The 24,745-nt window shown below is 43.4% G+C and overlaps 1 protein-coding gene across 3 annotated transcripts in view; it reads right to left on the bottom strand.

The window, feature by feature from the left end:
* map2k1 (mitogen-activated protein kinase kinase 1) overlaps nt 1-24,745 on the bottom strand; it is a 63,679-nt gene that overhangs the window by 30,932 nt on the left and 8,002 nt on the right. For 2 of the 3 annotated variants that reach the window (XM_042301500.1, XM_042301738.1), the window contains exons 1-2: nt 11,787-12,538; nt 6,993-7,070 (exon numbers count right to left, since the gene is read on the bottom strand). In XM_042301500.1, the coding sequence (XP_042157434.1) occupies nt 6,993-7,070; nt 11,787-12,384 (676 nt within the window). In that variant the 5' untranslated portion in view covers nt 12,385-12,538. Of the gene's footprint in view, nt 1-5,042; nt 5,095-6,992; nt 7,071-11,786; nt 12,539-12,712; nt 12,860-17,352; nt 17,564-24,745 lie in introns of those variants that run through there. The other variant, XM_042302090.1, reaches the window with a different exon arrangement.

Here is a 24,745-nt window from a genome sequence, read left to right as displayed (position 1 = left end):
ACAGGCAGATGGGGAGACAGGCAGAGGGGGAGACAGGCAGAGAGGGAGACAGGCAGAGAGGGAGACAGGCAGAGAGGGAGACAGGCAGAGAGGGAGACAGGCAGAGAGGGAGACAGGCAGAGAGGGAGACAGGCAGCGAGGGAGACAGGCAGAGAGGAGACAGGCAGAGAGGGAGACAGGCAGAGAGGGAGACAGGGAGACAGGCAGTGAGGGAGACAGGCAGTGAGGGAGACAGGCAGTGAGGGAGACAGGCAGTGAGGGAGACAGGCAGTGAGGGAGACAGGCAGTGAGGGAGACAGGCAGTGAGGGAGACAGGCAGTAGACAGGCAGAGGGGGAGACAGGCAGAGGGGGAGACAGGCAGAGGGGGAGACAGGCAGAGGGGGAGACAGGCAGACAGGCAGACAGGCAGAGGGGGAGACAGGCAGAGAGGGAGACAGGCAGGGGAGACAGGCAGAGACAGGCAGATGGGGAGACAGGCAGATGGGGAGACAGGCAGAGGGGGAGACAGGCAGAGAGGAGACAGGCAGAGAGGGAGACAGGCAGAGAGGGAGACAGGCAGAGAGGGAGACAGGCAGAGAGGGAGACAGGCAGCGAGGGAGACAGGCAGAGAGGGAGACAGGCAGAGAGGGAGACAGGCAGAGAGGGAGACAGGCAGAGAGGGAGACAGGCAGAGGGGGAGACAGGCAAAAGTGGGGAGACAGGCAGTCAGACAGGCAGAGGGGGAGACAGGCAGAGGGGAGAAGGCAGACAGGCAGTTCCACAGGCAGTGAGGGAGACAGGCAGCTAGGGAGGCAGAGAGGGAGACAGGCAGAGAGGGAGACAGGCAGAAGACAGGCAGAGAGGGAGACAGGCAGAGAGGGAGACAGGCAGAGAGGGAGACAGGCAGAGAGGGAGACAAAGAGGGAGACAGGCAGAGAGGGAGACAGGCAGAGAGGGAGACAGGGAGACAGGCAGTGAGGGAGACAGGGAGAGAGGGAGACAGGAAGTGAGGGAGACAGGCATCTGGCGTGAGGGAGACAGGCAGAGAGGGAGACAGGCAGAGAGGGAGACAGGCAGTGAGGGAGACAGGCAGTGAGGGAGACAGGCAGAGAGGGAGACATGCAGAGAGGGAGACAGGCAATTAGGCAGGGGGAGACAGGCAGAGGGGGAGATATTAGGCAAACTAGACAGGCAGAGGGGGAGACAGGGAGAGGGGAGACAGGGAGAGGGGGAGACAGGCAGAGAGGGAGACAGGGAGAGGATGAGCAAGAAAGAGGCATGAAACATTTAAGAGAGTCTGTTCCAGTTTGCTCCCTAGTAAATCTAGAACCACAGAGGGACAGACCAGTCATGTACTGGGGTAAATCTAGAACCACGGAGGGACAGACCAGTCATGTACTGGAGTAAATCTAGAACCACGGAGGGACAGACCAGTCATGTACTGGGGTAAATCTAGAACCACGGAGGGACAGACCAGTCATGTACTGGAGTAAATCTAGAACCACGGAGGGACAGACCAGTCATGTACTGCAGTAAATCTAGAACCACGGAGGGACAGACCAGTCATGTACTGGAGTAAATCTAGAACCACGGAGGGACAGACCAGTCATGTACTGGAGTAAATCTAGAACCACGGAGGGACAGACCAGTCATGTACTGGAGTAAATCTAGAACCACGGAGGAACAGACCAGTCATGTACTGGATTAAATCTAGAACCACGGAGGAACAGACCAGTCATGTACTGGAGTAAATATTTAGAGAAATGCCACCATGCCAATTAGTGTAAGCAACCAAAATGGTTCTGCATCACAGCACCTCCACCTCTGTGGGTCAAAGAGTTGATTTCTATGTTCCACTTGCAGTAGCGACTACAGCTAACAGAACAAAAGCCCAAGACGTTACTAGCGCCCGCTGGACAAAATTAGGAAACAACGTAGAAAGCGTTAAGGTCAATCGATGCGGTACGTTTTTTAAATTTTGGTGAACGTTTTTATCTGGTGATGAAATGTACAATTATGGCCTCATTAGATATTAATCTCAAACTAATAAACATTAATGAGTGTGAGGCAAATAGTGAGAGATGGCCAACAGAGATTAGTAATAGTATATACAGTAAAACGTTGATTAAAACTCAACACACTGTAATTAAAACCTTTTCGTTGCAGATTAAGGTTTTAGCAATAGTGAAAACTAACTAAATGTTAATTTTCTCTTCCGGGAGAGGGATTGGGGTGGACACACTATGGTCTCCCTTTGAGCTCCCTGCTTAAATACAAAAATCCCACCAGGTTGGGTCCTGCTGTATGGTCAGGATTCGTCCCCAAGGTTAACTCTCTGACCCGGTAACTCTGCAGTGAAGTTACCAATATGATCGGGAGTTAAAGTCAATTATCAAAAAATGGTTTCAACAGCGTGTTGTTAATTATTTTTGAAAATTTGTTTACGACATTTGTTTTTAGGAATATTGAGAATGTAATAGTTTACTCATACAGTGGAAGTTTGTCTGGATACCCTGAATCAAAAAATGTCCTAGACTTTTGTTCTGGTCTTTCTCCTTCAGAGGTTTTGGCGATAGTGACTCCACACGGTATTTAGGACGCCTGAAAGGATATTTCGACGGAGAACAGTGTATAGTAATTTAGACCAAAAATGTATTGGAGATACCAATCTGTCATTAACATGCCACTCACGGCAGTGTAAAACAAGGAGGATTGTGGGCCGTACAGAGAACACTTAAAGCTGTAAATATAAAATACTCTATGTTAACGTCACTAGTACATCACAGTACATATTACTTCCTGTCTGTAAATGTACATTCTGCCAGCGTCTCTGGGGGTCTTAAAAATGGAGTGATAGAACCAATGTGAAACACTAGGGACTGAAGGAGAGACAGAGCTCTTCCCCTAAACTGTGAGGAGAGCATCAAGTGAGGGGAGGGTGTACTGCTCATCCTGCAGGTGGCTTCTGAAACTAATTCAATATTTTTAATAATTCATTGAGTCTAAAGAGAGGCGTTTCTTCCCAGGAAACCTTATCTTTTCATGTCCTCCAAGAGGGAGGGTATCACCATTTGGGCAATGCTAACAGTGCTAACAATGCTAACAGTGCTAACAATGCTAACAGTGCTAACAATGCTAACAGTGCTAACAATGCTAACAATGCTAACAGTGCTAACAGTGCTAACAATGCTAACAATGCTAACAGTGCTAACAATGCTAACAGTGCTAACAATGCTAACAGTGCTAACAATGCTAACCATAACTGGAGCATTGATGGTACAGTACAGGCTTTTGTTTTACCAATCCCAAATATGGATCTCATTTTCAGTGAAGATCTAGCATCCCATTTGGATAGAACAGATGGGATGGATGATGGTCCTCGCCCTAATTTCATTCTCATCACAGGGTGGTGTGACAATTATTAAGCATTTATTTTCTGTCTTCCTTGTTCAAGTCAATATGTTTTCTAGGTGGTGTGGAACAAATGAAATCAAATTTATTTGTCACATACACATGGTTAGCAGATGTTAATGCGAGTGTAGCGAAATGCTTGTGCTTCTAGTTCCGACAATGCAGTAATAACCAACAAGTAATCTAACTAACAATTCCAAAACTACTACCTTATACACACAAGTGTAAGGGATAAAGAATATGTACATAAAGATATATGAATGAGTGATGGTACAGAACGGCATAGACAAGATACAGTAGATGGTATTGAGTACAGAATATACATATGAGATGAGTAATGTAGGGTATGTAAACAAAGTGGCATAGTGAGTGATCGCTGTTCAAGATGAGGGAATGTTGAAAACTGATTAATTTACTTGAGCATTGTTTTAGTATGTTTATAATCATATAAGTAACCTAGCAATAGTGATCCACGTTGTTATGCAGTGTGGTTTTAATAAAATCTAGTTTAAGCTAATTTATTTTTCTGAGTACGACTGGAATTTGAACCAGAATCTCAGAACCAGACTGCGCTATTTCACTCTAGGACCAGCAGTGGAAGGTTTTCTCCTTAAAAAATAATATTTCCCTGTTGAACAAATGTGATTGGATGGTTCACAAACCACTCAGAGCATGACCAGTAATCCCAATACAGCTCAATTTCTGCACAGAGACAGTATGGTCCACAGTGTCAAACACCAAGACGGTATGGTCCACAGTGTTAAACACCAAGACGGTACGGTCCACAGTGTTAAACACCAAGACGGTATGGTCCACAGTGTCAAACACCAAGATGGTATGGTCCACAGTGTCAAACACCAAGATGGTATGGTCCACAGTGTTAAACACCAAGATGGTATGGTCAACAGTGTTAAACACCAAGATATGGTCCACTGTGTTAAACACCAAGACGGTACGGTCCACAGTGTCAAACACCAAGACGGTATGGTCCACAGTGTCAAACACCAAGACGGTATGGTCCACAGTGTTAAACACCAAGATGGTATGGTCCACAGTGTTAAACACCAAGATGGTATGGTCCACAGTGTTAAACACCAAGATGGTCCACAGTGTCAAACACCAAGATGGTATGGTCCACAGTGTCAAACACCAAGACAGTATGGTCCACTGTGTTAATCACCAAGATGGTATGGTCCAAAAACACCAAGATGGTATGGTCCACAGTGTTAAACACCAAGACACTGTGTTAAACACCAAGACGGTATGGTCCACAGTGTCAAACACCAAGATGGTATGGTCCACAGTGTCAAACACCAAGATGGTATGGTCCACAGTGTTAAACACCAAGATGGTATGGTCAACAGTGTTAATCACCAAGATGGTATGGTCCACTGTGTTAAACACCAAGACGGTATGGTCCACAGTGTTAAACACCAAGATGGTATGGTCAACAATGTTAAACACCAAGACGGTATGGTCCACAGTGTTAAACACCAAGATGGTATGGTCAACAATGTTAAACACCAAGACAGTATGGTCCACAGTGTTAATCACCAAGACAGTATGAATGACAATATGAATGATTAGCTATAAATCTGCAGTTTTGAAATAAATGAATATCTTTTGAACCTCTCTCCTTTCTCCGTCTCACCTCTATGCATGATCTTGTGTTTCTCTCTCAGGTAGGACAGGCCTTTAATCACCTGGAGGAGCAGAGGGACAGACACCATCAGCAGATACCATCAGCATACACCATCGGCAGACACCATCGGCTGAAACCATCAGCACACACCATCTGCCGACACCATCAGCATACACCATCAGCAGACACCATCAGCATACACCATCCGCAGACACCATCATTATACACCATCAGCATACACCATCAGCAGACACCATCTGCAGACACCATCAGCATACACCATCTGCATACACCATCAGCATACACCATCCGCACACTATCATTATACACCATCAGTAGACACCATCAGTACACACCATCTGCATACACCATCAGCATACACCATCAGCAGACACCATCAGCAGACACCATCAGCAGACACCATCAGCAGACACCATCAGCAGACACCATCAACAGACACCATCAGTAGAAACCATCAACAGACACCATCAGTAGACACCATCAACAGACACCATCAGTAGACACCATCAACAGACACCATCAGTAGACACCATCAGTAGACACCATCAGCAGAAACCATCAGCATACACCATCAGTAGAGACCATCAGCAGGCACCATCAGTAGAGACCACCAGCAGGCACCATCAGCAGAAACCATCAGCAGAAACCATCAGCAGACACCATCAGCAGACACCATCAGCAGACACCATCAGCATACACCATCAGTAGACACCATCAGCAGACACCATCAGCAGACACCATCAGTAGACACCATCAGCATACGCCATCAGTAGACACCATCAGCATACACCATCAGTAGACACCATCAACAGACACCATCAGTAGACACCATCAGCAGACACCATCAGCAGACCCCATCAGCAGACCCCATCAGCAGAGACCATCAGTAGAGACCATCAGTATACACCATCAGCAGACACCATCAGCAGACACCATCAGTAGAGACCATCATTAGACACCATCGGCAGACACCATCAGCAGACACCATCAGCAGAAACCATCAGCATACACCATCAGTAGGCACCATCAGCAGGCACCATCAGCAGGCACCATCAACAGACACCATCTGTAGACACCATCAGCAGACACCATCAGTAGACACCATCAGCAGACACCATCAACGGACACCATCAGTAGACACCATCAGCAGGCACCATCAGCAGACACCATCAACAGACACCATCAGCAGACACCATCAGCAGGCACCATCAGCAGACACCATCAACAGACACCATCAGCAGACACCATCAGCATACAGTACAATTGATATGGTTCAAAACATACTTTCCTGGAAATCTCCCGTGCATTCCTTTTTGTGTTGTAATTTTACATTTTTAGCTCAGTAAATGAGAGAGAGACAAAGCAACATCGTTAGACCCAACTAAACGACGAGGAAACTCTCAAGAGAAGAGCGGCCATGTGCTCACTGCCCACAACATGAGGTGGAAACTGAGCTGCACTTCCTAACCTCCTGCCCAATGTATGACCATATTAGAGAGACATATTTCCCTCAGATTACACAGACCCACAAAGAATTTGAAAACAAACCCCATTTTGATAAACTCCCATATCTACTGGGTGAAATTCCACAGTGTGACATCACAGCAGCAAGATTTGTGACCTGTTGCCACAAGAAAAGGGCAACCAGTGAAGAACAAACACCATTGTAAATACAACCCATATTTATGCTTATTTATTTTATCGTGTGTCCTTTACCATTTGTATATTGTTAAAACACTGTATATATAATATGACATTTGTAATGTCTTTATTGTTTTGAAACTTCTGTATGTGTAATGTTTACTGTTAATTTTTATTGTTTATTTCACTTTATATATTATCTACCTCACTTGCTTTGGCAATGTTAACACATGTTTCCCATGCCAATAAAGCCCCTTGAATTGAATTGATAGACATAGATGTGTTTGAGGTACCCACAGCGATGCTGACTTTCCCCAGGATCTGTTCTGGTATCTTTCCTGCTTTCTTCAGAGACTGATCCAGAGAACCACCGTCCTGCAGACAGAGAGATGGATGGGGACAGAGGGACAGAGAGAATGACGGGGACAGAGGAACAGATCGATGGACGGGGACAGAGAGATGGACGGGGACAGAGGAAACAGAGAGATGGACGGGGACAGAGAGATGGACGGGGACAGAGGGACAGAGAGATGGACAGAGACAGAGAGATGGACGGGGACAGAGGAACAGAGAGATGGACGGGGACAGAGAGATGGACGGGGACAGAGGACAGAGAGATGGACGGGGACAGAGAGATGGACGGGGACAGAGGAACAGAGAGATGGACGGGGACAGAGAGATGGACAGGGGACAGAGGACAGAGAGATGGACGGAGGAACAGAGAGATGGGCGGGGACAGAGAGATGGACGGGGACAGAGGAACAGAGAGATGGACGGGGACAGAGGAACAGAGAGATGGATGGGGACAGAGGAACTACCTGCCAAATTTTCCACCATAATTTGCAAATAAATTCATTAAAAATCCTACAATGATTTTCTGGAAATGTTTTCCTCATTTTCTCTGTCATAGTTGAAGTGTACCTATGATGAAAATTACAGGCCTCTCTTATCTTTTTAAGTGGGAGAACTTGCACAATTGGTGGCTGACTAAATACTTTTTGCCCCACTGTATGTATGCATGTGTGTGTGTGTGTGTGTGTGGGTGGGTGTATGTATGTATGTATGTGGGTATATATGTGTGTATGTATGCATGTATGTGTATGTATGTTAGTATATGTGTATGTGTGTATGTGTGTGTATTATTGCACTGCTCTAGGGATGTAATTATTGCTTGGACCTTATTGACTATTGATGTATTGTGTTGTTTTCACTCTTTATGTGAAGCTCAATGCAGAGAACGCCAGAAGAAGAGATATCATTTAATTACCATAGTGAATTATTGTAATGTTTGTTAATGTGCCAATTAATCCCATAAAAAGGGATGGATTACCAATTAATCCCATAAAAAGGGATGGATTACCAATGAATCCCATAAAAAGGGATGGATTACCAATGAATCCCATAAAAAGGGATGGATTACCAATGAATCCCATAAGAAGGGATGGATTACCAATGAATCCCATAAGAAGGGATGGATTACCAATGAATCCCATAAGGGATGGATTACCAATTAATCCCATAAAAAGGGATGGATTACCAATTAATCCCATAAAAAGGGATGGATTACCAATTCATACCATAAGGGATGGATTACCAATTAATCCCATAAGGGATGGATTACCAATTAATCCCATAAAAAGGGATGGATTACCAATTAATCCCATAAAAAGGGATGGATTACCAATTAATCCCATAAAAAGGGATGGATTACCAATGAATCCCATAAGAAGGGATGGATTACCAATGAATCCCATAAAAAGGGATGGATTACCAATTAATCCCATAAAGGATGGGTTGGATTACCAATTAATCCCATAAAGGATGGGTTGTCAATTAATCCCATAAAGGATGGGTTGTCAATTAATCCCATAAGAGATGGGTTGTCAATTAATCCCATAAGAGATGGGTTGTCAATTAATCCTATAAGAGATGGGTTGTCAATTAATCCCATAAGAGATGGGTTGTCAATTAAACCCATAAAAGATGGGTTGTCAATTAATCCTATAAGAGATGGGTTGTCAATTAATCCCATAAGAGATGGGTTGTCAATTAATCCTATAAGAGATGGATTACCATCCATAGTGTAGTGTAGTATAATGTAGTGTAGTGAAGTATGGTATAGGGTAGTACAGTGTGGTATGGTGTAGTATAGTATAGAATAGTGTAGTGTAGTATAATGTAGTGTAGTGCAGTATGGTTTAGGGTAGTACAGTGTGGTATGGTGTAGTATAGTATAGAATAGTGTAGTGTAGTGTAGTATAATGTAGTGTAGTGCAGGATGGTATAGGGTAGTACAGTGTGGTATGGTGTAGTATAGTATAGAATAGTGTAGTGTAGTATAATGTAATGTAGTGTAGTGCAGTATGGTTTAGGGTAGTACAGTGTGGTATAGTGTAGTATAGTATAGAATAGTGTAGTATTATGTAGTGTAGTGTAGTGCAGTATGGTTTAGGGTAGTACAGTGTGGTATGGTGTAGTATAGTGTAGTATAATGTAGGGTAGTGTAGTGCAGTATGGAATAGGGTAGTACAGTGTGGTATGGTGTAGTATAGTATAGAATAGTGTAGTGTAGTATAGTGTAGTGTAGTGCAGTATGGTATAGGGTAGTGCAGTGTGGTATGGTATAGTATAGAATAGTGTAGTGTAGTGTAGTATAATGTACTGTAGTGTAGTGCAGTATGGTATAGGGTAGTACAGTGTGGTATAGTATAGAATAGTGTAGTGTAGTGTAGTGCAGTATGGAATAGGGTAGTACAGTGTGGTATGGTGTAGTATAGTATAGAATAGTGTAGTGTAGTGTAGTATAATGTACTGTAGTGTAGTGCAGTATGGTATAGGGTAGTGTAGTATAATGTACTGTAGTGTAGTGCAGTATGGTATAGGGTAGTACAGTGTGGTATGGTGTAGTATAGTATAGAATAGTGTAGTGTAGTATAATGTAGTGTAGTGTAGTGCAGTATGGAATAGGGTAGTACAGTGTGGTATGGTGTAGTACAGTATAGAATAGTGTAGTGTAGTGTAGTATAATGTAGTGTAGTGCAGTATGGTATAGGGTAGTACAGTGTGGTATGGTGCGGTGTATTATAGTGTAGTATGGTGTAGTATAGTGCAGTGTAGTATTGTGATGTATAATGGTGTAGTATAGTATAGTGTGGTATAGTGTAATGTAATATAAGGGGGTGGAGTGGAGTGTAACCTATTGCAGCATAGTATAGTATAGAGTGGTATAGTATAGTGTAGTATGGTGTAGTATGGTATAGTGTAGTATAGTGTAGCATGGTGTAATATAGTGTGTGTGGTATAGTTAGCGTAATATGGTGTGGTATGGTGTGATTATAGCGTAGTATGGTGTAGTATGGTGTAGTGCAGCATAGTTGGTGTAGTATGGTATAGTATTGTGTAGTGTGGTATAGTGTGGTATAGTGTAGCATAGTGTGGTATAGTATTGTGTAGGATCGTATAGTGTGGTATAGTATTGTGTAGTGTAGTATAGCGTGGTATAGTATTGTGTAGTGTGGTATAGTGTGGTATAGTGTAGCATAGTGTGGTATAGTATTGTGTAGGATCGTATAGTGTGGTATAGTATTGTGTAGTGTAGTATAGCGTGGTATAGTATTGTGTAGTGTGGTATAATGTAGCATAGTGTGGTATAGTATTGTGTAGTGTAGTATAGCGTGGTATAGTATTGTGTAGTGTAGTATAGCATGGTATAGTATTGTGTAGTGTGGTATAGTGTGGTATAGTATTGTGTAGTGTAGTATAGTGTGGTATAGTATTGTGTAGTGTGGTATAGTATAGTGTAGCGTGGTATAGTGTGGTATAGTATTGTGTAGTGTAGTATAGCGTGGTATAGTATTGTGTAGTGTGGTATAGTGTGGTATAGTATTGTGTAGTGTAGTATAGCGTGGTATAGTATTGTGTAGTGTGGTATAGTGTGGTATAGTATTGTGTAGTGTAGTATAGCGTGGTATAGTATTGTGTTGCGTGGTATAGTATTGTGTAGTGTGGTATAGTGTGGTATAGTATTGTGTAGTGTAGTATAGCGTGGTATAGTATTGCGTGGTATAGTATTGTGTAGTCTGGTACAGTATAGTGTGGTATAGTGTAGTATAGTGTAGTATAGTATAGTGGTGTAGTATGGGAGTACCATGTGTTCCATACAGATGCTGATCCCTCCATTGCTGTAGAAGGTGTAGTATAGTGTAGTGCAGTATGGTGTAGTATGGCATAGTGGAGTATAGTATAGTGTAGTATGGTATAGTATAGTATGTGGTACTGCAGTGTTGCATAGTGTAGTATGTTGTGGTATGGTGTGCTATACTATAATATGGTGTAGTGTAGTATGGTGTAGTATAGTATAGTAGTGTAGTAGTACCATGTGTTCCATACAGATGCTAATCTCTCCATCGCTGTAGGTGTAGTATAGTGCAGGGTAGTGTAGTATAGTGCAGTATAGTGTAGTATGGTGTACTATATTGGTGTAGTATATTGGTGTAGTATAGTGGTGTAGTATAGTGTAGTAGTACCATGTGTTCCATACATATGCTGATCTCTCCATCGCTGTAGATGGTGTAGTATAGTGCAGGGCAGTGTAGTATAGTGTAGTATGGTGTAGTATATCGGTGTGGTATAGTGGTGTAGTATAGTGTAGTATAGTGGTGTAGTATGGTAGTACCATGTGTTCCATACAGATGCTAATATCTCAATCGCTGTAGAATGTGCATTATAGTGGTATAGTGGTGTAGTACAGTGTAGTGTAGTGTGGTATGGTGTAGTATAGGGTCGTGTAGTATAGTGTAGCACGGTGTAGTATAGTGTGGCACAGCATAGTGTAGTACAGCGCGGTGTAGTATGTTATAGTGTAGTAAGGTGTAGTATAGAGTAGTATGGTGTAGTATAGGGTAGTATAGTGTAGTATGGTGTAGTACAGGGTGGCATAGTGTAGTATGGTGTAGTATGCTGTAGTATAGGCTAGTGTAGTATATGGCAGTATAGTGCAGCATAGTGTGGTATGGTGCAGTATGTGATAGTATAGTGTAGTATAGTGTAGTATGGTGTAGTATGGTGTAGTACGGTGTAGTGTGGTAGTACCATGTGTTCCATACAGATGCTGATCTCTCCATCGCTGTAGAAGGTGTAGTATAGTGTAGTATAGTGTAGTATGGTGTAGTATAGTGTAGTAGGGTGTAGTATAGTGAGGTATAGTAGTACCATGTGTTCCATACAGATGCTGATCTCTCCATCGATGTAGATGGTGTAGTATAGTGCAGGGTAGTGTAGTATAGTGTAGTATGGGGTAGTGTAGTATAGTGTAGTATGGGGTAGGGCAGTATAGTATAGTATAGTAGTGTAGTAGTACCATGTGTTCCATACAGATGCTGATCTCTCCATCGCTGTAGATGGTGTAGTATAGTGCAGTATAGTGTAGTATAGTGTAGTATAGTGTAGTATAGAGTAGTATAGAGTAGTATGGTGTAGTGGGTTGTAGTATAGTGTAGTATAGTGTAGTATAGTGAGGTATAGTAGTACCGTGTGTTCCATACAGATGCTGATCTCTCCATTGCTGTATAAGGTGTAGTATAGTGCAGGGTAGTGTAGTATAGTGTAGTATAGAGTAGTATGGTGCAGTAGGTTGTAGTATAGTGTAGTATAGTGAGGTATAGTAGTACCATGATGCTGATCTCTCCATCGCTGTAGAAGGTGTAGTATGGTGTAGTAGGGTGTAGTATAGTGTAGTATAGTGAGGTATAGTAGTACCATGTGTTCCACACAGATGCTGATCTCTCCATCGCTGTAGATGGTGCAGTATGGTGTAGTATAGTGTAGTATGGTGCAGTATAGTGCAGTGTGGTGTAGTATTGTGCAGTATGGTGCAGTATAGGGTAGTATGGTGTAGTATTGCGCAGTGTGGCGTAGTATAGTGTAGTATGGTGTAGTATAGTGCAGTATGGTGTGGTATAGTGTAGTATGGTGTAGTATAGGGTAGTATGGTGTAGTATTGTGTAGTGTGGTAGTACCATGTGTTCCATACAGATGCTGATCTCTCCATCGCTGTAGAAGGCCCCGTAGAAGCCCACAATGTAGGGGGAGTTACACTCATGCAGAACCTGCAGCTCTCTGATGATCTGGTTCCTGATGGCCGGCTTGATCTCCAGGTGGATCAACTGGAATACAGAGAGGAGACAAGGAGCGTACTTAGTGATAACATTGACAACAGTTGCCTGTTTGAGTGTATGTTGTAATAGCCTACTGATTGATTCTGTAAGCACAAAGCCTCACACCTCCACAACATGTTGGATAAACAATTTCACAAATTCAGCAGTTGTTAAAAATCTTTGCTATGAAGGCTTTACACTTTAAATGTATTTATTTATTATAAAGCCTCTCTGGCATTATTCATCATTTATTTAGTGTTGTTCACACTGTTCCAAATTAACAGAAAAATTATATTTATAACTCTCCTTTTTCTTGATCTCCTTATTACTATTACTATTGTTATTATTATTGTTAGTATTATCATCATTAGTTGTATTATTATTAATATTGTTATTGTTGTTATTATTATTATTGTGATCATCATTATAATAATAAGTAATGTCACTAGGGGCGGCAGGGTAGTCTAGTGGTTAGAGCGTTGGACTAGTAACCAGCAGGTAGTCTAGTGGTTAGAGTGTTGGGTCAGTAACCAGCAGGTAGCCTAGTGGTTAGAGCGTTGGACTAGTAACCAGCAGGTAGTCTAGTGGTTAGAGTGTTGGACTAGTAACCAGCAGGTAGTCTAGTGGTTAGAGCGTTGGACTAGTAACCAGCAGGTAGTCTAGTGGTTAGAGTGTTGGGTCAGTAACCAGCAGGTAGCCTAGTGGTTAGAGCGTTGGACAGTAACCAGCAGGTAGCCTAGTGGTTAGAGCGTTGGGCCAGTAACCAGCAGGTAGCCTAGTGGTTAGAGCGTTGGACTAGTAACCAGCAGGTAGTCTAGTGGTTAGAGCGTTGGACTAGTAACCAGCAGGTAGCAGGTAGTCTAGTGGTTAGAGCGTTGGACTAGTAACCAGCAGGTAGCCTAGTGGTTAGAGTGTTGGGTCAGTAACCAGCAGGTAGCCTAGTGGTTAGAGCGTTGGACTAGTAACCAGCAGGTAGCCTAGTGGTTAGAGTGTTGGACTAGTAACCAGCAGGTAGTCTAGTGGTTAGAGTGTTGGGTCAGTAACCAGCAGGTAGCCTAGTGGTTAGAGTGTTGGACTAGTAACCAGCAGGTAGTCTAGTGGTTAGAGCGTTGGACTAGTAACCAGCAGGTAGTCTAGTGGTTAGAGCGTTGGACTAGTAACCAGCAGGTAGACTAGTGGTTAGAGCGTTGGGTCAGTAACCAGCAGGTAGCCTAGTGGTTAGAGTGTTGGGTCAGTAACCAGCAGGTAGCCTAGTGGTTAGAGTGTTGGGCCAGTAACCAGCAGGTAGCCTAGTGGTTAGAGCGTTGGACCAGTAACCAGCAGGTAGCCTAGTGGTTAGAGTGTTGGACCAGTAACCAGCAGGTAGCCTAGTGGTTAGAGTGTTGGGTCAGTAACCAGCAGGTAGCCTAGTGGTTAGAGTGTTGGGTCAGTAACCAGCAGGTAGCCTAGTGGTTAGAGTGTTGGGTCAGTAACCAGCAGGTAGCCTAGTGGTTAGAGTGTTGGACCAGTAACCAGCAGGTAGCCTAGTGGTTAGAGTGTTGGGCCAGTAACCAGCAGGTAGCCTAGTGGTTAGAGCGTTGGACCAGTAACCAGCAGGTAGCCTAGTGGTGGTTAGCGTTGGACCAGTTGGACCCTAGTGGTTAGACCAGCAGGTAGCCTAGTGGTTAGAGTGTTGGGTCAGTAACCAGCAGGTAGCCTAGTGGTTAGAGTGTTGGACTAGTAACCAGCAGGTAGCCTAGTGGTTAGAGTGTTGGGCCAGTAACCAGCAGGTAGCCTAGTGGTTAGAGTGTTGGGTCAGTAACCACCAGGTAGCCTAGTGGTTAGAGCGTTGGGACAGTAACCAGCAGGCAGCCTAGTGGTTAGAGTGTTGGGCCAGCAGGTAGCCTAGTGGTTAGAGCGTTGGGCCAGTAACCAGCAGGTAGCCTAGTGGTTAGAGCGTTGGGCCAGTAACCAGCAGGTAGCCTAGTGGTTAGAGCGTTGGGCCAGTAACCGAAAAGGTTGCTGGATCGAATGCCTTAGCTGACGAGGTAAAAATCTGTCGTTCTGCCCCTGAACAAGGCAGTTAACCCACTGTTCCTAGGCCGTCATTATAAATAACAATTTGTTCTTGCCTGGTAAAATAAAATAAAAAATAAAAAAATGTATATTTAAAATAAAGCTATGCTTGAATAATTAGTGTAAACAATAAATAAACCGTTCCATTTCAGAAATTGTATTCACGAATGAGCGCTTCTGTTTTTAAGTCTTTGCTGTAATAAAGGCTTTACTATAATTCTAAATTGGATGTGGTGTTGTTTTACATTGTTCCAAAGGGTCAGAAACATCACATGGTAACAGCACCTGTTGGCCCAGTGCTCCCTTCCTTCTTCTTCTTCATCTCCACTAATTTCCAGAACACAGTCACAGTTATTCCAGACTTCTGACTTCCCCTTTACCTCCTGAGCAACCAGTAAACATCCCCTCGTTTTGAGTTTGTCATTTCCTCTGCGGCCATTTTGCTTGTCACAGTGTTTGTTATAACCAATTTATTGAAGTCAAATCAAATCTTATTGGTCACATACACATGGTCAGCAGATGTTATTGGTCACATACCCATGGTTAGCAGATGTTATTGGTCACATACACATGGTTAGCAGATGTTATTGGTCACATACCCATGGTCAGCAGATGTTATTGGTCACATACACATGGTCAGCAGATGTTATTGGTCACATACCCATGGTTAGCAGATGTTATTGGTCACATACACATGGTCACACATACCCATGGTCAGCAGATGTTATTGGTCACATACACATGGTTAGCAGATGTTATTGGTCACATACACATGGTTAGCAGATGTTATTGGTCACATACACATGGTTAGCAGATGTTATTGGTCACATACACATGGTTAGCAGATGTTATTGGTCACATACACATGGCTAGCAGATGTTATTGGTCACATACACATGGCTAGCAGATGTTATTGGTCACATACACATGGTTAGCAGATGTTATTGGTCACATACACATGGCTAGCAGATGTTAATGGTCACATACATGGTTATGCTTCTAGTTCTGACCGTCAGTAATATCTAGCAAGTAATCTAACAATTTCACAACAACAACCTTATACACACAAATCTAAAGGGGTGAATGAGAATATGTACATATAAATATATGGATCACATACCCATGGTTAGGCAGATGTTATTGGCACATAGATGGTATAAAATACAGTATATACATGTGATATGAGTAATGTAAGATATGTAAGATATGAAAACATTATTAAAGTGGCATTATTTAAAGTGACTAGTGATCCATTTATTATTTGTGGTGTCTTGATTATTTTATGAAAGAGAGCGCTTAAAGCATCAGACAAGCTCAGTGCATATATTAGATTAAAACACATAGGACGTGTCTGTATATGAACAAATATTCTCTCTCGCAGTCTGGTCCACCAGCTCTCTTTCTCTCTCGTTGATATGTATCTCATACAGTCTGGGGAAGAGGAAAAGGCTTCTCTGTTTACATCATCCCAGATTGTAGGAAGATATATTCTATGTGACCTCTGCTTCTAAAAACAGAGATGATGCCATTCCAAATCAATGGCAGACTGGGATATTGGAGAAGACAGACAGGGCAGCCTGGTCTCAGAAAAGAAGGAAAATAGTCTGATGAACACCTGTCTTCTAGACAGACAGGGCAGCCTGGTCTCAGAAAAGAAGGAAAACAGTCTGATGAACACCTCTCTTCTAGACAGTCTGGTCCACCAGCCTGGTCTCAGAAAAGAAGGAAAACAGTCTGAAGAACACCTCTCTTCTATCAGACAGGGCAGCCTGGTCTTCAGAAAAGAAGGAAAACAGTTCCAAATCAACAGACTGGGATATTCTAGACAGACAGGGCAGCCTGGTCTCAGAAAAGAAGGAAAATAGTCTGATGAACACCTGTCTTCTAGACAGACAGGGCAGCCTGGTCTCAGAAAAGAAGGAAAATAGTCTGATGAACACCTGTCTTCTAGACAGACAGGGCAGCCTGGTCTCAGAAAAGAAGGAAAATAGTCTGATGAACACCTGTCTTCTAGACAGACAGGGCAGCCTGGTCTCAGAAAAGAAGGAAAACAGTCTGATGAACACCTCTCTTCTAGACAGACAGGGCAGCCTGGTCTCAGAAAAGAAGGAAAACAGTCTGATGAACACCTCTCTTCTAGACAGACAGGGCAGCCTGGTCTCAGAAAAGAAGGAAAACAGTCTGATGAACACCTCTCTTCTAGACAGACAGGGCAGCCTGGTCTCAGAAAAGAAGGAAAACAGTCTGATGAACACCTGTCTTCTAGACAGACAGGGCAGCCTGGTCTCAGAAAAGAAGGAAAACAGTCTGATGAACACCTCTCTTCTAGCCAGACAGGGTTCTCCATGACAGAACAACTTATTGTTCCAAAATGCAATCAAGATGGTAGTAAGGAGGCAGAATGCCTTCATCAAACGCTGGGATTTAAAAGTACAATTCTAGTTCACCTTCCTGGCCATGATGAGCCCTGAGGGTCTGTGTGAAACTTTGAAGACAACCCCTCCGTTCCCGGCTCCCAGCTCACAGATCTTTTCCATATCATGATCCTTCAGCTCTCCAACCTTCTGTTTCTGGGTGAGAAAGGCCTCCAGGCGTTTACGCTGCTGTTCATCAAGTTCCAACTCCTCTAGCTTCTTCTGAAGGGCCTCTAGGTTAGTCCTGTTGGGGGGAGAGAGAGAGAGAGGAGGAGGAGGAAGGGAGAGAGGTAGGAGAAGAGAGACAAAGAGAGGAGGAGAGAGATGAGGATGAGAGAGACAAAGAGAGGAGGAGGAGAGGCAGGGAGAGAGAGAGAGAGAGAGAGGAGAAGGAGAGAGAGAGAGGAGGAGAGAGAGGTAGGAGAGAGACAGAAAGGAGGAGAGAGAGAGGAGAAAGAGAGACAAAGAGTGAGAGACAGAGGAGGAGAGAGAGAGAGGAGGAGAGAGAGGTAGGAGGAGAGAGACAGAGAAAGGAGGAGAGAGAGAGGAGAAAGAGAGACAAAGAGTGAGAGACAGAGGAGGAGAGAGAGAGGAGGAGAGAGAGAGAGACAGGGAGAGAGAGAAGTAGGGGGAGAAAGAACAGGACAGCAACACAATTAGACTCAACCAAATCATGAGAAACCAAAAAGATAATTACTTGACACATTGGAAAGAATTAAAAAAGAAAGAATTAACAAACAAACAAACAGAGCACACCAGAATGATATTTGGCCCTAAACAGAGAGTACACAGTGGCAGAATACCTGACCACTGTGACTGACCCAAAATTAAGGAAAGCTTGGACTATATACAGACTCAGTGAGCATAGCCTTGCTATTGAGAAAGGCCGCCGTAGGCAGACATGGCTCTCAAGAGAAAACAGACTATGTGCACACTGCCCACAAAATAGAGAGAGAGAGAGCTGGCGGACCTGACTAGCATAACACAGAGAGTCAGACTTTCCCTAGATCTAACAATATCCTATGTTATGGTGAAGAGATCACTGATTAGCTATATAGAGTAGGTCTCAATTCCAATACAATCAAAGGACAGTACTGGGAAACATACACTACGCTAGCTAACTACACTACAGGACCAACAGCATGGACACCTGCTCGTCCAACATCTGTTCCAAAATCATGGGCTTTAATATGGAGTTTGTCCCCCCTTTGCTGCTATAACAGCCTCCACACTTCTGGGAAGGCTTTCCACTAGATGTTGGAACATTGCTGCTATAACAGCCTCCACTCTTCTGGGAAGGCTTTCCACTAGATGTTGGAACATTGCTGCTATAACAGCCTCCACTCTCCTGGGAAGGCTTACCACTAGATATTGGAACATTGCTGCAGGGGAACTTGCTTCCATTCAGCCACAAGAGCATTAGTGAGGCCGGGTACTGATGTTGGGCGATTAGCCCTGGCTCGAAGTCGGCGTTCCAATTCGGTGTTCGATGGGGTTGAGGTCAGGGCTCTGTACAGGCCAGTCAAGTTCTTCCACACCGATCTCGACAAACCATTTCTGTATGGACCTCACTTTGTGTACGGGGCTTTCTCATGCTGTTGCCACAAAGTTAGAAGCACATAATCGTCTAGAATGACATTGTATGTTGTAGCGTTAAGATTTCCCTTCACTGGAACTAAAGGGGCCTATCCTGAACCATGAAAAACAGCCCCAGACCAGTAAAACAATCTCTCTATGGATCGACTATATACACCGGTCTGCAACAGGTGTGGCTGAAATAGCCGAATCCAAGTTTGAAAAGAATACAGACATTTCAAATGTTATATTATTGGCGATGTACAACGCCGTAGAATGTTGTAACGCGCTCTCTCTCCGCGGGCCGTCTATAGCCCTGCTGTTGTCATGGAGATGAATGTCCTTTTCTCTTTATTTGCAGAATGAACTCAGCCTGATCTCCAGCTAGTTCTCCTCCTCGTCTTCCCCATCCTCCTCGTCCTCTCCAACAGTATTCTCCTCCTCTTCCCCTCCAACAGTATTCTCCTCCTCTTCCTCTTCCCCTCCAACAGTATTCTCCTCCTCTTCCTCTTCCCCTCCAACAGTATTCTCCTCCTCTTCCTCTCTTCCCCTCCAACAGTATTCCCCTCCTCTTCCTCTCCAACAGTATTCTCCTCCTCTTCAACAGTATTCTCCTCCTCTTCCTCTTCCCCTCCAACAGTATTCTCCTCCTCTTTCCCTCCAACAATATTCTCCTCCTCTTCCCCTCCAACAGTATTCTCCTCCTCTTCCCCTCCAACAGTATTCTCCTCCTCTTTCCCTCCAACAGTATTCCCCTCCTCTTTCCCTCCAACAGTATTCCCCTCCTCTTTCCCTCCAACAGTATTCCCCTCTTTCCCTCCAACAGTATTCTCCTCCTCTTTCCCTCCAACAGTATTCCCCTCCTCTTCCTCTCTAACAGTATTCTCCTCCTCTTCAACAGTATTCCCCTCATCTTCCCCTCCAACAGTATTCCCCTCATCTTCCCCTCCAACAGTATTCCCCTCATCTTCCCCTCCAACAGTATTCCCCTCTTTCCTCTCCTATTCTCCTCCTCTTCCCTCCAACAGTATTCCCCTCATCTTCCTCCAACAGTATTCTCCTCCTCTTCAACAGTATTCTCCTCCTCTTCCTCTTCCCTCCAACAGTATTCCCTCCTCATCTTCCCCTCCAACAGTATTCCCCTCCTCTTCCTCTCCAACAGTATTCTCCTCCTCTTCAACAGTATTCTCCTCCTCTTCCTCTTCCCCTCCAACAGTATTTTCCTCCTCTTCCCTCCAACAGTATTCCCCCTCCTCTTCCTCTTCCCCTCCAACAGTATTCCCCTCCTCTTCCTCTTCCCCTCCAACAGTATTCTCCTCCTTTTCCTCTTCCCTCCAACAGTATTCCCCTCATCTTCCCCTCCAACAGTATTTTCCTCCTCTTCCCCTCCAACAGTATTCTCCTCATCTTCCCCAACAGTATTTTCCTCCTCTTCCCCTCCAACAGTATTCTCCTCCTCTTCCTCTTCCCCTCCAACAGTATTCCCCTCCTCTTTCCCCTCCAACAGTATTCCCCTCCTCTTCCCCTCCAACAGTATTCTCCTCCTCTTCCTCTTCCCCTCCAACAGTATTTTCCTCCTCTTTCCCCTCCAACAGTATCCTCCTCTTCCTCTTCCCCTCCAACAGTATTCCCCTCCTCAACCCTTCTCCTCCAACAGTATTCCCCTCATCTTCCCCTCCAACAGTATTCTCCTCCTCTTCAACAGTATTCTCCTCCTCTTCCCCTCCAACAGTATTCTCCTCCTCTTCCTCTTCCCCTCCAACAGTATTCCCCTCATCTTCCCCTCCAACAGTATTCTCCTCCTCTTCAACAGTATTCTCCTCCTCTTCCTCTTTCCCTCCAACAGTATTCCCCTCATCTTCCCCTCCAACAGTATTTTCCTCCTCTTCCCCTCCAACAGTATTCTCCTCCTCTTTCCTTCCCCTCCAACAGTATTCTCCTCCTCTTCCCCTCCTCCTCCTCTTCCCCTCCTCTTCAGTATTCCCCTCCTCTTCCTCTTCCCCTCCTCTCCGTATTCTCCTCCTCTTCCCCTCCTCCACCTCTTCCTCTTCCCCTCCTCTTCCTCTTCCTCTTCCCCTCCAACAGTATTCTCATCCTCTTCTCATTCTAGTCCTTCCCTCCTCTTTTAGTGCCTTCACCAGAATCCCCCATGCCCTCGTTTAGTGCCCTGCACATCCCATTGTAACAGGGATATCTAGTCAGTTGCAGAACGGAATGCACAATGTCTTCCTCATTTAACCCTCTGAATCAGAGAGGTGTCGGGGGGGCTGCTTCAATCCACGTCGTCGGCTAACTACCGGGAAGAACAGCAGATTTTTTTCCACCTTGCCGGCTCGGGGATTCAAACCAGCGACTTTTTTCGGTTACTGGCTCAACGCTCGTAAATCGCTAGGCTACCTGAGAGAGCAAGTCAGACCACACAGGAATTACAACACTAATATTACTATTAAGCAACAAGACCCGAGGGGGTTGTGGTATACGGCCAATATACCATGGCTAAGAGCGGTTCTTCTGCACGACACAACGCGGAGTGCCTGGATACAGCCCTTAGACGTGGTATATTGGCCATATACCACACTGATACACCCCCCATTTACCCTCCCGAGAGTTGCCAAAGTAATTAGAGCAGTGGCAATACATGTTTTATCATACCCTTGGTATACGGTCTGATATGCCACAGCTGTCAGCCAATCAGTATTCAGGGCTGATCGTTTATAATATGTATTGTATCTGTATCTCTGTGGTATTTCAGGAACCTTAATTAGGTACAAATTCTATCTACAGTTTAAACATGTAACTGACCTGCTATTGTCCTTCCACCTCTACAGAACTCGTCTCCTCTTATCTAAAACATATCAGCACCTAGCCAGGACAGCACTGATACAGCTAGGTTACCATTTACAACTAGACAACACTGATACAACTAGGTTACAACTAGACAACACTGATACAGCTAGGTTACCATTTACAACTAGACAACACTGATACAACTAGGTTACCATTTACAACTAGACAACACTGATACAGCTAGGTTACAACTAGACAACACTGATACAACTAGGTTACCATTTACAACTAGACAACACTGATACAGCTAGGTTACAACTAGACAACACTGATACAACTAGGTTACCATTTACAACTAGTCAACACTGATACAACTAGGTTACCATTTACAACTAGTCAACACTGATACAACTAGGTTACCATTTACAACTAGTCAACACTGATACAGCTAGGTTACAACTAGACAACACTGATACAACTAGGTTACCATTTACTAGACAACACTGATACAACTAGGTTACCATTTACAACTAGACAACACTGATACAACTAGGTTACCATTTACAGACAACACTGATACAACTAGGTTACAACTAGACAACACTGATACAACTAGGTTACCATTTACAACTAGACAACACTGATACAACTAGGTTACCATTTACAACTAGACAACACTGATACAACTAGGTTACCATTTACAACTAGACAACACTGATACAGCTAGGTTACCATTTACAACTAGACAACACTGATACAACTAGGTTACCATTTACAACTAGACAACACTGATACAGCTAGGTTACCATTTACAACTAGGTTACCATTTAACTGATACAGATAACACTGATACAACTAGGTTACCATTTACAACTAGTCAACACTGATACAACTAGGTTACCATTTACAACTAGTCAACACTGATACAGCTAGGTTACAACTAGACAACACTGATACAACTAGGTTACAACTAGACAACACTGATACAACTAGGTTACAACTAGACAACACTGATACAACTAGGTTACAACTAGACAACACTGATACAACTAGGTTACAACTAGACAACACTGATACAACTAGGTTACCATTTACAACTAGACAACACTGATACAACTAGGTTACAACTAGACAACACTGATACAACTAGGTTACCATTTACAACTAGACAACACTGATACAGCTAGGTTACCATTTACAACTGAGCTAGGTTACAACACTGACAACACTGACAGCTAGGTTACCATTTACAACTAGACAACACTGATACAGCTAGGTTTACAACTAGACAACACTGATACAACTAGGTTACAACTAGACAACACTGATACAACTAGGTTACCATTTACAACTAGACAACACTGATACAACTAGGTTACCATTTACAACTAGACAACACTGATACAACTAGGTTACCATTTACAACTAGACAACACTGATACAACTAGGTTACCATTTACAACTAGACAACACTGATACAACTAGGTTACCATTTACAACTAGACAACACTGATACAACTAGGTTACCATTTACAACTAGACAACACTGATACAACTAGGTTACCATTTACAACTAGACAACACTGATACAGCTAGGTTACAACTAGACAACACTGATACAACTAGACAACACTGATACAGCTAGGTTACCATTTACAACTAGACAACACTGATACAGCTAGGTTACCATTTACAACTAGACAACACTGATACAACTAGGCAACACTGATACAACTAGGTTACAACTAGACAACACTGATACAACTAGGTTACCATTTACAACTAGACAACACTGATACAGCTAGGTTACCATTTACAACTAGACAACACTGAGGTTACCATTTACAACTAGAACACTGACAACTAGGTTACAACTAGTCACAACACTGATACAACTAGACTGATACAACTAGGTTACCATTTACAACTAGTCAACACTGATACAACTAGGTTACCATTTACAACTAGACAACACTGATACAACTAGGTTACCATTTACAACTAGACAACACTGATACAACTAGGTTACCATTTACAACTAGACAACACTGATACAACTAGGTTACCATTTACAACTAGACAACACTGATACAACTTAGAACTAGACAACACTTACAGCTAGGTTACATTTACAACTAGACAACACTGATACAACTAGGTTACCATTTACAACTAGACAACACTGATACAACTAGGTTACCATTTACAACTAGACAACACTGATACAACTAGGTTACCATTTACAACTAGACAACACTGATACAACTAGGTTACCATTTACAACTAGACAACACTGATACAACTAGGTTACAACTAGACAACACTGATACAACTAGGTTACCATTTACTAGACAACACTGATACAACTAGGTTACAACTAGACAACACTGATACAACTAGGTTACCATTTACAACTAGACAACACTGATACAACTAGGTTACCATTTACAACTAGACAACACTGATACAACTAGGTTACAACTAGACAACACTGATACAACTAGGTTACCATTTACAACTAGACAACACTGATACAACTAGGATACAACTAGACAACACTGATTCAGCTAGGTTACCATTTACAACTAGATAACACTGATACAACTAGGTTACCATTTACTAGACAACACTGATACAACTAGGTTACAACTAGACAACACTGATACAACTAGGTTACCATTTACTAGACAACACTGATACAACTAGGTTACCATTTACAACTAGACAACACTGATACAACTAGGTTACAACTAGACAACACTGATACAGCTAGGTTACCATTTGTAACAACCCTACTGTGGTTCCGTGTTGTAACAACCCTACTGTGGTTCCATGTTCCATGTTGTAACAACCCTACTGTGGTTCCATGTTCATAACAACCCTACTGTGGTTCCATGTTCATAACAACCCTACTGTGGTTCCATGTTCATAACAACCCTACTGTGGTTCCATTTTGTAACAACCCTACTGTGGTTCCATGTTCATAACAACCCTACTGTGGTTCCATGTTGTAACAACCCTACTGTGGTTCCATGTTCATAACAACCCTACTGTGGTTCCATGT

Source organism: Oncorhynchus tshawytscha, linkage group LG01 (assembly GCF_018296145.1).
Source record: "Oncorhynchus tshawytscha isolate Ot180627B linkage group LG01, Otsh_v2.0, whole genome shotgun sequence".
Taxonomy (NCBI): Eukaryota; Metazoa; Chordata; class Actinopteri; order Salmoniformes; family Salmonidae; genus Oncorhynchus; species Oncorhynchus tshawytscha.
Note: the sequence above shows the minus strand (reverse complement) of the source record. Positions and strands in the feature narration are given on the sequence as shown.